The sequence below is a fragment of the Lolium rigidum genome, unplaced genomic scaffold (genome assembly GCF_022539505.1).
Source record: "Lolium rigidum isolate FL_2022 unplaced genomic scaffold, APGP_CSIRO_Lrig_0.1 contig_70305_1, whole genome shotgun sequence".
In the NCBI taxonomy this organism is placed as follows: domain Eukaryota; kingdom Viridiplantae; phylum Streptophyta; class Magnoliopsida; order Poales; family Poaceae; genus Lolium; species Lolium rigidum.
In genome coordinates this window covers 24,238-40,345 of record NW_025901447.1, presented here as the reverse complement: position 1 = coordinate 40,345, position 16,108 = coordinate 24,238, and the positions used below count along the sequence as shown (strand labels likewise).

Sequence of the window (16,108 nt, the reverse complement as noted above, 5' to 3'; positions counted from 1 at the left end):
ATTTACATGGTTCAAATTTCCTTCTTTTCTATTGGAATTTATCCATGAGACCTCACCTCCAAGTTGTTCCTATTTATTTCAGTTGAGAGCTTTCTCTTTTTTTTATTCTTGAGGTAATCCATTCATTGTTTACATACTGAAACCAGTGTTCTTTTTAGTACTATTTAGTTTATGGTGCTATCTTTCAAGACAGTGCTGCATAAATGATGGTCTACACATGCTCCGAAGGTTACTGAATGTACATCATCCATGTTGATTCGTCGCTTCTTTCTTGACAGTAGTTTATAGGGATTTTTGTTGATTATCTACAATCTTGGTAAGAGAAGAGTACAGAATTTTGATTGAGTGAGGCCTAGGTGCAACATCTGATATTCGGTTTTGGAGTTCACACTCCTCCAGTCCTTCTCCCTCCCTTTCTTTGTACTATTCTAGTGAGAAGCAGCAGCGGCAGCTTCTTCTCTCCAGTCCTTTCCTTCCTCCTTCCTCTGCCCCTCTCAAACCGCAGCGCAAGCAATTTCCTCTCACACTACTCCTCCTCCTACCTCCCACGGCACTCCCAGCCGTTTAGGCGTCGGCGTCGGGCTTTCGCGACTCGCCCCGACCCAAGGGAGGCGAGATTGGGAACGAGATGGAGGCGGCGGGGGGCGGCGGCGGGCTGGGCACGATGCGGGCGGTGTTGGCCATCCTACAGTGGTGGGGATTCAACGTCACCGTCATCATCATCAACAAGTGGATCTTCCAGGTACCCCCGCTCTCCCATCTCCCATCTCATGGTCGCCATCTCTCTCCGATTGGAGATTTCCTAGTAATCACGCTGAAAGAACTAGTCTCTCTACAAGTCCATAGATTTATTATACTCTTCGAAGAGCAATTCGTTCGTTAGATTGGGAGGATGCCTGTGCTGCTCATTCAAGATAATTTGCGTGCTAGGTTGGTTCTTCTACTAGACACACCTACTACCTCATAGTCGAGGAGATTGAGGTTGAGTCACTGTCACTCGCTAAGAAAATGTCTGCCCCTACTTGGTCCATACACTGGTTAATCCAAATGATCATGACTAAACTACAAGACTGTCCTGAATTATAATGTCATAATTGTGCCATAAACTGAAGTTAATTATTCGAGAATAATGTGCTTGATTTATTATACTGGATAGCCGTATGAGATGAGATTACTAAACCTTGCGTTTCTTTTAACCTCGATTGAATTTGTTCTCATAAACGTTACTACCTTTTTCTATGAAGTTGATCAAAATTAAGAAAGTTTGATTTAGGAAAACAGCTGAACATGCATTTATCCCAGGACCGAGGGAGTAGCTCAAAAGGAAAGTATTAATCCTAGTACTATTCTAGGTGGAGTAGAGGTGGAGTGCTACCTCCTTCGCGGGAAACATCAATATGAGATAACCTTTACCTTCTGTGCAGAAACTGGACTTCAAGTTCCCTCTGACCGTCTCCTGCATTCACTTCATATGTTCCTCGATTGGGGCCTATATCGCGATACACGTGCTCAGGGCGAAGCCCCTCATCCAGGTCGAGCCGGAGGACCGCTGGAGGAGGATCTTCCCCATGTCGTTCGTCTTCTGCATGAACATCGTGCTGGGGAACGTCAGCCTACGATACATCCCTGTCTCCTTCATGCAGACCATCAAGTCGTTCACTCCCGCCACCACAGGTACGGGCATCAAGTCCGTGCTCTTTCTGTGAGTGTTTTCATGCCGCTCTTTTCTGATAGGCTGGCTCGTTTGGTCATGCAGTTATTCTGCAGTGGTTGGTGTGGAGCAAGCACTTTGAGTGGCGCATATGGGCTTCGCTGGTCCCGATAGTTGGGGGGATACTCTTAACTTCAATGACAGAGCTTAGTTTCAATATGTTTGGTTTCTGTGCTGCCATGGTTGGCTGCCTTGCCACGTCTACAAAGACCATCCTGGCAGAGTCCCTGCTCCATGGGTACAAGTTTGACAGGTACATGCTAATATTATTATGGTGCTTTAGTCGCTGATGTGGTCCCTAATGTTTAAAATATTTTACCTTGTTTTCCCTAAATGATAAAGTGGTCTTTGAGTTCAACGACGATAAAATTTAGTTCTTGCTGTAGCATTACCGCCATTTCAATCTTGCAAGTTCTTGCATGTCTCAGCAAGATGATTTTTTCCTGCAGTATTAACACAGTGTACTACATGGCACCCTTTGCCACCATGATACTGGCTCTACCAGCAATGTTGCTTGAAGGAGGCGGCGTAATTGACTGGTTCTACACACACAACTCGATCGTTTCTTCACTGGTTATCATCCTGGGCTCAGGGGTGCTTGCGTTTTGCCTTAATTTCTCCATCTTCTACGTTATCCATTCAACCACTGCAGTGACCTTCAACGTTGCTGGCAACCTTAAAGTAAGACCTGTATGGACGATGTTTTCTTCCCTCAAGTTTCTGCTCTTTTGCTACTAGCATGAACATTTCCGTGCTGTAGGTTGCTGTTGCGGTACTGGTCTCATGGTTGATCTTCCGGAACCCTATCTCCTCTATGAATGCGATTGGATGCGCAATCACGCTTGTCGGCTGTACTTTCTATGGGTATGTGAGGCATCTCATCTCCCAACAACAGGCTGCTGCCCCTGGGAGCCCAAGAACGAATTCACCGGGGAGTCGGGTGGAGATGCTCCCCCTCGTAGGAGACATGCAAGACAAGGTTTAGCAAGACAAGCCATTCCATTTCCGCAGTTGATGGTACATTACGATGTTTGGGCGTACAGATGCTACGCTAGGAGAAGCCAGTGACTGGTAGAGGGTAATACTTTCTTATGAGGCTGCATATGAGGGTTGTTGAGTCATTCTAATTTTTATAGGGTTCTTGGTTATAAGCTTAACTAAATCCCCTGCTTGAGGATTGGTTTTCTTGTTTGCTGCCACGTGTTTAGACCTTAGGCTTGCTGGTATGAAAATTAATGGCATTACGATTACAATGTGTGTCATTTTGGCATGGAAATCCTGTTACACACTGTCTCCAATTGAGTAAACAAACGATCTACAGATTTTTGTGATTATACTGATTGTGAATTTTACAACCATCAAAGACTGTGGGGGGTACATGTATTTTGAACCTCACTTGCTCCAACAAATTGCTAATGGGAGGGCCGGTGAGAGTTGAGTTGAGTTGAGAGACGCCTTGTTGATGTGGTGATGCTTAGTGTCTTTGTGCCTTGTTTTGCTTCTGAGATTGTCTTGCGTAGTTTCTTCTGATCGAGTGGTGCTGAAATTTGTCATGAACTCTGTTAATTTCGACTTGATGAACTGCTTTGGCGGTGAAACTGGTCATGAGCTTTGTTGATTTCCTGATGCCTTTGGTGTTCAATGGGACTGGCCGGATAGTTCTTGCTCACTGTTATTTGACATTCTTGCGTTTATCATGTGTATTACTTGTTGGAACAACAGTAACTGCACCACTTTGTAGTTGCAGCGTTTACATGACCACAATTTATCAGCTGGTGTGAAGTGTGAACATGCGGGAGCCGGTGGTGAAATTGGTCATCAACTTTGTTGATTTCCTCAAGTTGACAGTTGTGTAACTTCTTTGGTGATAAGTGTCGAGAATTCAGCATGTTCAATCTATTCCTTCTCTCTCTATTGGTCTCACCTACAAGAGGTATTTAGTTACTACCCAAGGTACAAATACAGCACATATAAACCCTGTACAGCTCTGCTCTCATCCTCTCGTGCTGCCATCTTTAAGCAGATGAGTCAGGCCATTTCAGTTGTCTTGATCACAGTTGGTAGCTTTCTGTTTTTCATTCTTCAGGTGTTCATTTATCAATTGATGCAGAGGATGAAAAACACACTCATTTGTTCATTGTTTATATACTGAAGTTATTGTTGTTTTAATTTTGAGTTGAAGGTATGCACATACTCTGAAGGTTATTGAATTTACAGCATTTGTAAGGATGTTTGTTGATTATCTATCATCTTTGCAACAGAAGAGTGCAGAAATACGATTTGTTGAGGCCTAGGTTCAACATCCGAGACATTCGGCTTCGGTTTGGAGACCATGTAAGTGTTCATCTCTTGTTTATGTGGGAAGAGAGGTCAAGAGTGAGAAGGTTGTTCTTACACTCGCATACAACCAGATAGTATCGGATACTTAACATACCCAGTCAGCCGATAAACCACTAGACCTAGTGAATACGCCTGAGCTGTGAGACACATAGTGCACCTCTCTTTGTGTTTTACTATCCGTCACGGCGCTTAACAAACAACTTGGCCACCCTCATGATTTTTTCATACATCATACCAATTGGTGAGAGGCTCTTCGCATGATTTACTGTCGTTATCAGTGCCTGGCAGGTTGTCAAGCTGATAAGTTCTGCAGAGCTGGAGTGCTTTCAGGCAAGACAATGCTTCAGCTTCTTCAGCATTAGTGCAGCGCCCTGTCATGTCAGCGGCCAAATTTCCAGTGGTTGCAGCCTTGCAGGCCACAAGATCACAACTTCCGCAGTTGCCACGCCTTGTCTCCCGCAAAAATGATGTGTCAATCTTCACTTACACATTAGTTGTATTAGGAGGCTTCCAGTAGCTGTTTTACGTCGAGTCTAAAAGGTTTCAGTTCTGGGGATTCTAAATTTGCCGGGGCTCATTGGTCCACATAGCTGTTTATCCTTGGACATCTTACAGCAATCTCATTGATGTTGCCATTCAGAGTATTAGCGTAGTTTGACTGTCCTACTCTTCAGTTATGTTTTTCGTCCATGCCTGATTCCACTACTATGTACTACCTCCGGTCTTAAAAAATTGACACACCCACCCGCCTAACTACATGCATGCGCATGCCTCCCACATGCGTTGATTAAATCCGACCGGAGGGAGTACCTATCTACTTTTCTTTTATCTTAGAAGACTTGTCCTTACAGTTTTTTGGTTGTTTTGAAACTTAAAGTGATGCACATTGACATAGGCCAACCAAGAGGTTAATCAAGGAATATGTATATGGATTAGGTTTCTGCAAGTTCTTTTTTTAAAAGAGAAACATAAAGCGACAGAAACTAACACTTAATTTATCTTCCTCCCTTGTATGTGAACCCTACAATGTTGGGAAAAAAGAGCAATACTTATTTGGAACTATTGTTGAGCAAGATGGCGATTTAACAAGCAGAGGTGGCATTAAGAACACGGAAGTTCACCGGGGCTTCTGAGGAGTATGTGATCTGCAGTGGTTTCAGCTTGGTGACGGGTTTGTTGAGGGTGCACATTCCACTACTGTCCACCTCCACGAAACTCGCATCCGGATGCAGAATGCTGTTCTGGAGTCCATCGCATAAAACATGCACATTCGTCATCTTACAGGAACATGACGTCTGGAACACTGCTGCGTAGACCTGTTGGTTTTGGATTACATCGCCTCCAATCTTCAAAACCATGACTGATATGTCAGACTTGTCGCAAGATCTTTCGGCATCACCTGCATGCTTTCAAAGAACTATTGATCAGGGCTAAGCTGGAGTTCACCCAAAACCAAGGAGGATCTGTACATGATTATGAGTGTAACTTTTATGAAATATATACCTGAATACAAGTGGCAAAGACCGGTGGCTAGGAGGAACGTAAGAGTCATAGCCTTAGACATGGTATAGTTGTCACTAGTCCCTTTTTTTGGTATGTGGGCGTTCAAGAATATGAAGTGTATATATAGCGCTCGACCAAGGCCGTAAGATTTAATAAAAAATTAGCAAGTGCTTGAGGAAGTGTATAAAATGCGCACGTATTAAATTATCGCGAAAATCTTTAATAACAAATATAGAGTAAGGAATAATGACCAAAATAGGAAATAGATTATAAGGAGGAAGTAAGTAAGATTCCTACCATCAAAGACGGATGCCAACAAAGAAAGCGTATAATTAAAGATTATGGATGCCATTAAATTTGTAGGTTTGGGTTCTCTACAAGATCAAGTCATCCATATTTTTCTTTTCTTTTCTAATTGTATCACCCTCTCGAAAAAGCTCACAACCTCAAATTAATTTTGGCGGCTTTTGAGCAGTTGTCGGGTTTGAAAATCAATTTCTATAAAAGTGAATTGTTCTGTTTCGGTGATGCCCAAGATGATACATCTCTATATACAGAGTTGTTTGGTTGTGGGCAAGGCCAATTTCCTATTCGCTATTTGGGTATTCCGATTCATTATCGGAGACTTACAATTGTTGAATGGAAAATAGTGGAAGAAAGATTACAGAAGCATCTTAGCAGTTGGAAAGGTAAATTGATGTCCCTGAGGGAAGATTGATACTCATTAATTCGGTAATGACAAATATGGTAATGTATATGTTATCATTCTTCCTAGTGCCAAAAGGAATTCTGCATAAACTCGATTATTATCGATCCAGATTCTTTTGGCAAGGGGACAGTGAGAAAAAGAAATATCGATTGGTTAAATGGAGTATAGTTTGTAGTCCCAAAGATCAAGGCGGGCTTGGAGTTCATGACCTGGAGGTCAAGAATTCAGCTCTGCTGGGTAAATGGCTTTTTAAGCTTCTTACCGAGGATGGGATTTGGCAAACTATTCTTCGGAGAAAATATATCGGCTCCAAGACGTTATGCCAAGTGGTTTGGAAACCTGGTGATTCACATTTCTGGGCTGGGCTAATGGAGACAAAAAATGTCTTTTTTCGTCATGGTACTTTCTCAATCAAGAATGGAGCACATATACGGTTCTGCAAAGATGTTTGGTTAGACAATGCACCCCTAAGTGAACAGTATCCTGCGTTGTATAGTATTGTTCGTCGCCAAGGTGATACCATTGCTACAGTAATGACTACCTCGCCACCGAATGTGACGTTCAGAAGAGTTTTGCTAGGACAAAGACTATTGGCATGGAATGCACTAATTCAAAGGCTGTCGGATATTAACCTATCACCTGAGCCAGATGAATTTAGGTGGAATTTACATGTAGATGGCTCTTTCTCGGTCAAATCTTTATACATCGCCATACTTCATTCCGATATACCAGTTGATAATAATAGGAAAATTTGGAAGATGAAGATACCATTAAAAATAAAAATATTTGGATGGTATCTTCGTCGAGGTGTTATCCTCACCAAGGACAATCTTGTTAAGCGAAATTGGCACAGAAGTACTCGATGTGTTTTTTGTCATCATGATGAAACCATTAAACACCTTTTCTTCCAGTGCCAATTTGCGAGATCTATTTGGTCTGTCATCCCAGTAGCGTCTACCTTGTATCCTCCAACTAGTGTGGCCAATGTCTTTGGCAATTGGCTTCAGGGTATAGATTCAAGGTTCAAATTGCTTCTTAGGATGGGGGCGCTAGCAGTTATCTGGGCGCTTTGGCTGAGTAGAAATGATAATATTTTTAACGATAAAAATTTCTCTTTGTTGAAGCTCATCTACAGATGTACAGGTATTCTCCATTTGTGGTTACCTCTTCAGCGCATGGAGAACCGAGACCTATTTACGGAGGTCTGTACACGGTTGGAGGCTACGACGAGGATACTTTTTCCCTACATGGGTGGCAGCATAGCCTACGGATTGAAGCTCCATCCACACCATAGGCGTTATATGATTCATCGTTGCGATATGTATTCCGTCTAGTTTTTTTTGTTTTGACTTTGTTTGGACTTAAGACTCGTAAACGGCTGTGTGCATCCTGATTATGCAGAAGCTGGATGTAATTGATTCTCAAAAGTAATAAAGTATCCTTTATAAAAAAAAATCGTATCACCCATACAGGTAGAACACAAAATATTTCAATCAATACTTCATGAGATTTAAGCATACGAGAATATAGTTTTATGACTTAAGGCGAATTACAGTTGTACTAAATAATTCTTTTATAAGTTCTATATTACTGTTTCAAACTAATCTACTGAAAAATAGAGGCACCTCTTCCTACAATTCTATATCTCAACTCACTTTAAAAATTATTTTTTTGATATTTTAGAATAAAATTGCATTCAATGTCCATAAAATTATAAAATTATTATCATGGATATATTTATCTATACAAGTTTTACAGTGGTTGGTATTTTTAATAACCGTCTATCCATCTCAATCTAACGATGATAAATAGACGGAACCAAACAGACGAAACCAGAAATTTAGGACCGGAAAATAAAGTTGCATTTTTTAAACTTCCATGGGCAACTGTAAAATCTGATATGTACAAGAAACCTACCAATTGATGGAAAAAGGGGCAACAGAAGCATTATCATAAACAAAATTTCCTAAGCCTGGTCCGAGACCTCTAAAACACAAAAAGGAACATCTCTGTATTCTTTAGGCTCTTGTAACATCTCTGTATATTTTAGGCTCTTCTAGGCCAACATTGACACAAACATCCAAGAAAATAATTTTAGAGCCACATGGAAATTAACTTTAAAGCAAACTATCTGAACCCACACATATTTACTTACAACCAGTCTGTAAACACGACAAACCATGCTTTTTGTGCAGGGGAGAAACCATGCATTTAACAGTTCTGTTAACAAAGCCAAGGGGAAATGCACTGTTTGTCTGTTTCTATATGGTAGATTTCCTCTGCGATGAAAAGGGGAAAGAGGAAAGTAGTCATTTACCTCAAGGGAATGCAGAGAGCAGACTGGAATGATAAAGCTCAAAGCTGCAAGGAAAAAATCCAAAAAAAAAAGAACATGGTGGTAAACTCACAGCTGGAGAATTACTATCGGGGCATTCGTTTATAAAAGCAAGCTAAATATCCCACAATGTTGCATCAATGATTTCCTCGATCTTTCTAACATGAAAAATATTGTGTACTCTGAAGCATACCAGTGTCAAAATAACGAAGGTAGATGGCTTATTCATCTATGCATCAAAATCTGAAAATATGACGAAACTGTGTATTGTTGTATTACGCCACTCCTAAATAAATAGCTACCTGATTGCATGGCGGAGCTGTATGATAAATAATGCATAAAGCGTCAGCAATGTACACCATTGAAATCAACTATCTATTTCTGCAAAGGAGGCAAAAGAGCTAGGAAAATAGAGGATGGCAAAAATGATATACAACAAAGAGTACTAATCCATTTTAAACCGAAGTACTGCTCACAAGAAGTAATCAAACACAGTTTCTCAAACTGATAAATTTTATTGGAAATTGATAGAAATTAATCGTTTATTTTCAGATGCTTTGTCATTCTGCAAGGAATAGAATTCTCTGTGACATGCCCAAATTTGGCCCTTCTCAATCCAGGTCATGAAAAATTTGACCCTTTTCTTTTAGTGGAAAGAAAAAGAAAGAAAAGATGGATTGGGTTGAACAACAGAGTCATGAAAAGTTTGGTAAATTATATTTTAGAAAAAAATAAATTCAATTTATTTTGAGCAACATAACTAAGTAGGATGGAATTTAATTGATGTGCTATTGCAATTATTATTACCCAAAGTTTTATTATAGCAGCCAAATTCTTCATAAAACGATGTCTATCTTTCTATGGCGTTTTCCAATAGTTATTCTATACTCATTACTTTCATAGCATAATCAGATAAAAAGTAAGGGACATGGGAAACTTATATTCAAAGCTCTATACAGAAAAATATGAAAAATATGAACACTTTTGAGTCCAGTCCAGTCAGCAGAAGTCCAGTTTTTGGCCAGCAGAAGGGTAGGATACTAAAAAGTAATTCTTTTACCTCTAATGCATACTAATAATATGCTTCTCAAGAGAATTAGAAATAGTAAGCATGTGATGGCGCGAGAAGATGAAAGACTTATATCCAATAGGTCCACAACCAAAAACAATTAGGTAATCAAAGAAGGAACAAATCAAGCTGCAAAAAACCAAGAAGAAAAGCGAAGGGGGTTATTTTTTGGTACCTAGCAAATGTTGACCAGATATGCAATAGCCAGGTCCCTCTTCTGTTCTAAACAAACAAAACTTGTCAGCGTGTCCTGCCAAATCAACATCAAACTCTTAGCGTTTCATCAAAGAATTAATATGTAGCTGATCCTGACCAGGTGCAAGGATTCTTCTCTAACACGAATCATGAAACAACTGCTGGCCTGGATAGCCAATATTGTTTCAGGCCATCGACCTGTTAAATAAAGAAGGGTGGCTACTTCTTAGTTTACTGAGCCGAATATCAGTTGCAACCCATATTACAACTCATAATTAGCATGGAGCACAAATCAAATTTAACGGTTAGAATGCACTTTTCTAGTTGCAACCTCACTTGCAACTAAAAAAACACAGTTGGAACCCCACTTACAACTGAAAAAATCTCAGTTACAACTTAATTTGCAACTCAAGTGCACAAATCATGATGCAAATCTGACATTCATGGAGTCTAGTGAACCCTAAGCTAATTCTCAATCTACTGAGAATTAGCAAATCCGAATAAACAATACAAAAGCCACTCCATGCATACTTAGGGGATGATCTATTTAGTTATTATATATTACCGTATGATACAATGTTTAGGACAATACATTTGCATTTTCATATCAATTTCTTTTAACAAAATAGGCACAAAAAACATTTGGGTTGGTCTAGTTGGAGGTGTTGCTATGGGCAGACAACACCAAAAGGGCGACAGCGTCCCCCAAAACAGCATGTCCGACGCTGTTACCGGACAGAGGTAGGGGAAGCCGTTCAAAATTCTGCTTGGTTGAGAGGGCTTGGCATTAGACTCGAGAGTGTTAAAAGATGCTATAAGGAATGATCGCGAAGATGCATTTGTTTGTACCACAGGGTATGGCACGTATTCTTGGATTTTTATTTCTCATATTATCTTGTTGTTGGCTAATATTTTTTTACTGCACAAATAGGGACTTACTACCTAGTGGATGTTGGCTACGCCAATGGATCTAGATTTCTATCTCCATTCAGATCCACTCGGTACCATTTGAAAGAATGGGTTACAAGTCAACAATAGACCCAGAACTACAAAGAGTTGTACAACTTACGCCATGCTCGTGATGGGATTCGTAGCATAGAAAACAAAAAAATTCCTACCGCAAGAACGAAAAACAAGCCAAGATGCAATCTAGAAGATGGGAGCAACGAGAAGATCATGAGACTAACCCTCGAAGATTTCCAAAGCCTACGAGATTAGATCTCGTTGTTGCAGAAGATGATCACTTGCCGCTTTCAAAAGCGCGTACAAGATCTTGACGGTGCCACAGTCGGGCAGCACCTCCGTACTCGGTCAAACGTTCGGTGTTGATGACGACGTCCTTCTCCCCGTTCCAGCGGGAAGCGGAAGTAGTAGATCCTCCTCGGAATCCTGACAGCACGACGGCGTGGTGGCGGTGGTGGTGGAGATCTCCGGCAGGGCTTCGCCAAAGCGTATGCAGGAGAGGTGGTGGAGGAGGGCGGCTAGGGTTTGGGGAGAGGGGGGCGCCGGCCACTATGGGGTGCGGCCAAGGTGGCTTTCGTGTAGCCGGCCCCCTCCCCTTGTCCCTCATTATATAGGTGGAACCCCCAAGGGTTTGCCCAAAGTCTTCGAATAAGACCCCAATTCAAAACTTCCATATGGACGAAACCTACTTGGGGTGGGACTCTCCCCTTTCCCTTGGTGGGGTGGCCGGCTCACTATGGTGGAGTCCACCTGGGACTCCTCCCCCCTTTGGTTGGCCGGCCATGCTAGGTGGAGTCCCTGACTCCACCTTCCATGATGATTTCTTCCGGACTTTTCTAGAACCTTCCATAAATATACTGGATCATTTTCAAACTTAGAAAATGACTTCCTATATACGAATATTATTCTCCGGACCATTCCGGACCTCCTCGTGATGTCCTGGATCCCATCCGAGACTCCGAACAAAACTTCAAACTTCATTCCATATTCCATATCTACTTAAACGACATCAAACCTTAAGTGTGTCACCCTACGGTTCGCGAACTATGCAGACATGGTTTGAGACTCTTCTCCAACCAATAACCAATAGCGGGATCTGGAGAACCATAATGGTTTCCACATATTCAACGATAACTTAGTGATCGATTGAACCATATACATACGATACCGATTCCCTTTGTCACGTGATATTTTACTTGTCCGAGGTTTGATCATCGGTATCTTCATACCTCGTTCAACCTCGTCTCCGACAAGTACTCTTTAATTACTCGTACCCTGGTATATCATCTCTTGTGAACCATTCACATGCTTGCAAGCTAATCAGATGACATTCCACCGAGAGGGCCCAGAGTATATCTATCCGTCATCGGGATGGACAAATCCCACTCTTGATCCATATTCCTCAACTCACACTTTCCGAATACTTAATCCCAACTTTATAACCACCCATTTACGCAGTGGCGTTTGATGTAATCAAAGTACCCTTCCGGTATAAGTGATTTACATGATCTCATGTTCGAAGGACTAGGTAACTATGTATCGAAAGCTTATAGCAAATTGAACTTAATGACGTGATCTTATGCTACGCTTATTTAGGTGTGTCCATTATATCATTCATGTAATGACATAACCTTGTTATTAATAACATCCAATGTTCATGATCACAAAACCATGATCATCTATTAATCAACAAGCTAGTTATACAAGAGGCTTACTAGGGACTCTGGTTGTTTACACAACACACATGTATCAATGTTTCGGTTAATACAATTATAGCATGGTATGCAAACATATATCATAAACACAAAGATATATTATAATAACCACTTTATTATTGTCTCTTGGGCATATCTCCAACAGTCTCCCACTTGCACTAGAGTCAATAATCTAGTTTACATTTGTAAAAATATAACACCTTGGCCTTCTGGTGCTTATCATGTTTAACTCACGGGAGAGGTTTCAGTCAACGGATCTGATATGCTCAGAAACGTATGTATTTTGCAATTCATTTGCGTCTTCACGCATCACTCATTTTCCAAATGAGTCGGCATTAAATATGTTTGGTTTTCTGGTGGAACCTTAATTCCGCGTTCTGAAATATGTCACTAATATTGTCACACACAATATAGCTTCAAAGTTCTGACACTATCGGAACTACACCAAATTCTGAAAGAACTTCTTGACTTTAACATCCTCAATCATTGTCAAAACAATGACATACTCTGCCTTCTTTTCTAGAATCCGTCACAATATTTAGAACTCATCTAAATCTAGCATAGACATCTTCTAGCTCATTGTGCTACCTTTTAGACAACACTTAGCCTAATTGAGATTGAAATTTTATTTTTATATGTGACCAAACTAATATCGGTGTAACACCTTACAGCGATTTGTTTGTCATTGCCCCATATAAAACTATATATAGGAAGCTCAATTGGGGCACCTAGGAGCATGGGCACCAAACGTGTATTTCGTACATACCTGGAGTGTACGTGTCTAAATTACACATACCTAAGGTTTACATACCTAACATATACACATACAAGTTACACATACCTAACATTTGCATACTTAACATACACACATGCAAGTTACACATACCTAACATATATATACATGTATCAGTGTACGTACACCTTAGGTATGCAATACCTTAGGTATGTATCACTTGAGTATGCATATCTTAGGTATGTATACCTTAGGTATGTGTAACTTAGGTATGTATACCCTTAGGTATGTGTACTACAAAGCAAAAATACGCGTATCTACGTATGGTGCCCGGGCACCTAGGAGCACTAGTTAATAAAACTATATATATATATATATATATATATTTATCCTATATATATATAGGTCTGCTATTCTCGAACCGGTTCGAGAATAACTATTCTCGAACCCTTTCTGAACTTCCGGGTGTTTTCCTAGTGAACTTCTCGACGGAATACCAGAATTGCATGTTCGTGCGGATAGTATTTTCATGATGATTTTCAAACCGCTTATCGGATTGATGCGTATAATATACCGTTGGATTCGCACGGAAATTTCGCAACTTTTTCGTGTTCATTGTTTTCCCAAATTCTACATTGATTAAAACTAATTTGAAATATACAAAACGACGTTTTCGCGGATTTCTCCATTTCTGTACAGTTTTGGGGTTCCAGTTTTCAAACCGTTTATCGGAATGATGCGTATGATACACCGTTGGAAAGGTGCTGACTAGGCGCACCTTTTTCATGAAGAACATTTTTCTAAATTCTTTATAGTTTAAGAGCAGATTTGAAAATACGTGATTACGTTTTTCGAACTTCTCGGTTTTTCGAACTGTTTTTGGGGCTTATTTCCGAACCACTTATCGGAATTTTCCAAATGATATTGCGTTGAAAAGATATTGATTAGGCGAATCTTTTTCATGTTGAATGTTTTTCCAAATTCTAAATGGTTTTAGTTTAATTTCAGAAATACATAAAAGTGAAGATAACGCCGACACAAGAACATTTCGAAATTGGCTCATCTAGATTGATTAGGTGTAGCATTGCGATATGTTGGAGTATTAGTAGAGCTATATTAGTGCTAATTGTACGTTGAGTTGGTCGATTTGCGCAATCGGTGGTTGTACGGATGATTTCTATGCGTATGATTTCCGTCCAGAAAAACAGAGTGTATGAGGTGCTCGAATATAGAAGTGAACTTCCATTATATCTGTTAGTGAACTTCCGATCGCGGTATAAAAATTTCAGGCATGTAATAAAATTATAGCGAACTTCTGTGGATGTGAACTTCTTCTCCCCTGAATCTGAACTTCCCGACGAACTTCAATATTGTACAGGGCGAACTTCCAAAACTTTGGTCTAGTTTGAAGTGAACTTCAGAAAATATAGCGAACTACCGTCGCATCTGCACTATCTGAACTTCCCCTTCTCTGCATCTGAACTTCCAGACGGACCTCAACATTGTAAGAGTGAACTTCCATTTCAAATATGAACTTCTATACGGGGAGTGAATTTCCGTATGGAGGTAAATGAACTTCCCGGTGGTGGCAAGTGAACTTCTGAAAATATTGCGAACTTCCTCATGTTCGAATTGAACTTCCGAGTTGTTTTGTCTTTTGTTCGAAGTGAACTTCCCAAAATAATGTGAACTTCTATATTTTTGTGTTCGAAGTGAACTATCGATTTTCATGTTTAGTTATGCAGCAGCCTTCTGAACTTCTGAATTCGGTGAAAGTGAACTTCACCAATATGCGAAAGTGAACATCTAAATTCGGGCAGATGTGAACTTCCCATTTTTTGAACTCTAGAAAAAATTTCTAAACTTCTGAATTTTGCGAGTGTGAACTTCCAAGTCTTTTGCAGATGTGAACTTCCTGATTTTTTGAAATCTGGATAATTTTCTAAACTTACAAATTTCGTTTTGTGTGAACATCCAAATTCTACAGATGTGAACTACCGAGTCTTGTAGATGTGAACTTCCTGATTTTTTGTACTCTAGATATTTTTTTAATTTTCACATCTGCAGAACTCGATCTGGTTGGGGCGCCGCCGGAGGAGCTGGGCGCAGGAGGCGGGAGGTGGCTCCCTGGGGTGACAGTGGCACCTCCGACAGTTGGTGGGGACAGTGGGGGCTGTGCGCGTGGCAGGTGGTGGGGCGGTGGAGGTCGTGCGCGCTGCAGGTGGTGGGGCGGCGGAAGCCCTGCGCGCTGTAGGTGGTGGGAGCGGCGATCGCCGGGGCACGCGGCAAGTGGTGGGGGCGGCGGTCGCCGGGGGGGCGCGGCAGGCGGAGTAGGCGGCGGCAGCCAGGGCGCGCGGGCGGGAGGCGCGGGGCAGGGCGGGAGGTGGGCGGCGCGGAGCGGGAGGTGGGCGGCGCGGGGCGGGGCAGGCGGGAGGTGGGCGGCGCGGTGCGGGGCGGGAGGTCGCGGGCGGCGCGCGGGGCGGGAGGTGGGAGGCGCGCGGGGCGGGAGGTCGCGAGCGGCGCGCGGGGCGGGATTTGCTACCCGCATGGCTAGCTATGCACCCCCTCATGGCCATCGGATATAGTGAGCAGAAAAATGAAGGGATCAGGATTCCCATGGCTGGCAAAGGAATAAACTTAACGGCTGCTACTTCCCTGTTTGGAGACGTTGGGATGCTCAAGTGCTGCTAGGTGTAATTGCAATATAGATGGTAATATATACGAGAGTTCATAAAAACGATAGTTCGTTCAAAAGCAAAAAACATTATGCTACACTTTTAGTACACATGTAATTGCAACATAAACGGTAATACAGTCTGAACTGCGTTTTTCTTT

At 41.5% G+C, this 16,108-nt stretch overlaps 1 protein-coding gene and 1 long non-coding RNA gene across 2 annotated transcripts; both read left to right on the top strand.

The window, feature by feature from the left end:
* The first annotated feature begins 613 nt into the window (after positions 1-613).
* Positions 614-3,004, top strand: LOC124682200 (UDP-galactose transporter 1-like). Its single transcript, XM_047216936.1, has 5 exons — positions 614-742; positions 1,425-1,674; positions 1,757-1,964; positions 2,161-2,392; positions 2,472-3,004. Exons 1-5 carry the CDS (start codon positions 629-631, stop codon positions 2,694-2,696), a joined length of 1,029 nt encoding a protein of 342 aa, XP_047072892.1. The 5' UTR covers positions 614-628; the 3' UTR covers positions 2,697-3,004.
* An 896-nt stretch (positions 3,005-3,900) lies between these two features.
* Positions 3,901-5,725, top strand: LOC124682201. Its single transcript, XR_006996185.1, has 2 exons — positions 3,901-4,045; positions 5,093-5,725. It is a non-coding gene; the product is annotated as an uncharacterized LOC124682201 (long non-coding RNA).
* Positions 5,726-16,108: the final 10,383 nt, after the last annotated feature.

Excerpts from the sequence above, each read along its gene's own strand:
- LOC124682200 (XM_047216936.1), top strand. The coding sequence starts at position 629 with ATGGAGGCGGCGGGGGGCGGCGGCGGGCTGGGCACGATGCGGGCGGTG. Across the intron at positions 743-1,424 it reads TCAACAAGTGGATCTTCCAG|AAACTGGACTTCAAGTTCCC; the intron begins GTACCCCCGCTC and ends CCTTCTGTGCAG. Across the intron at positions 1,965-2,160 it reads CATGGGTACAAGTTTGACAG|TATTAACACAGTGTACTACA; the intron begins GTACATGCTAAT and ends TTTTTCCTGCAG.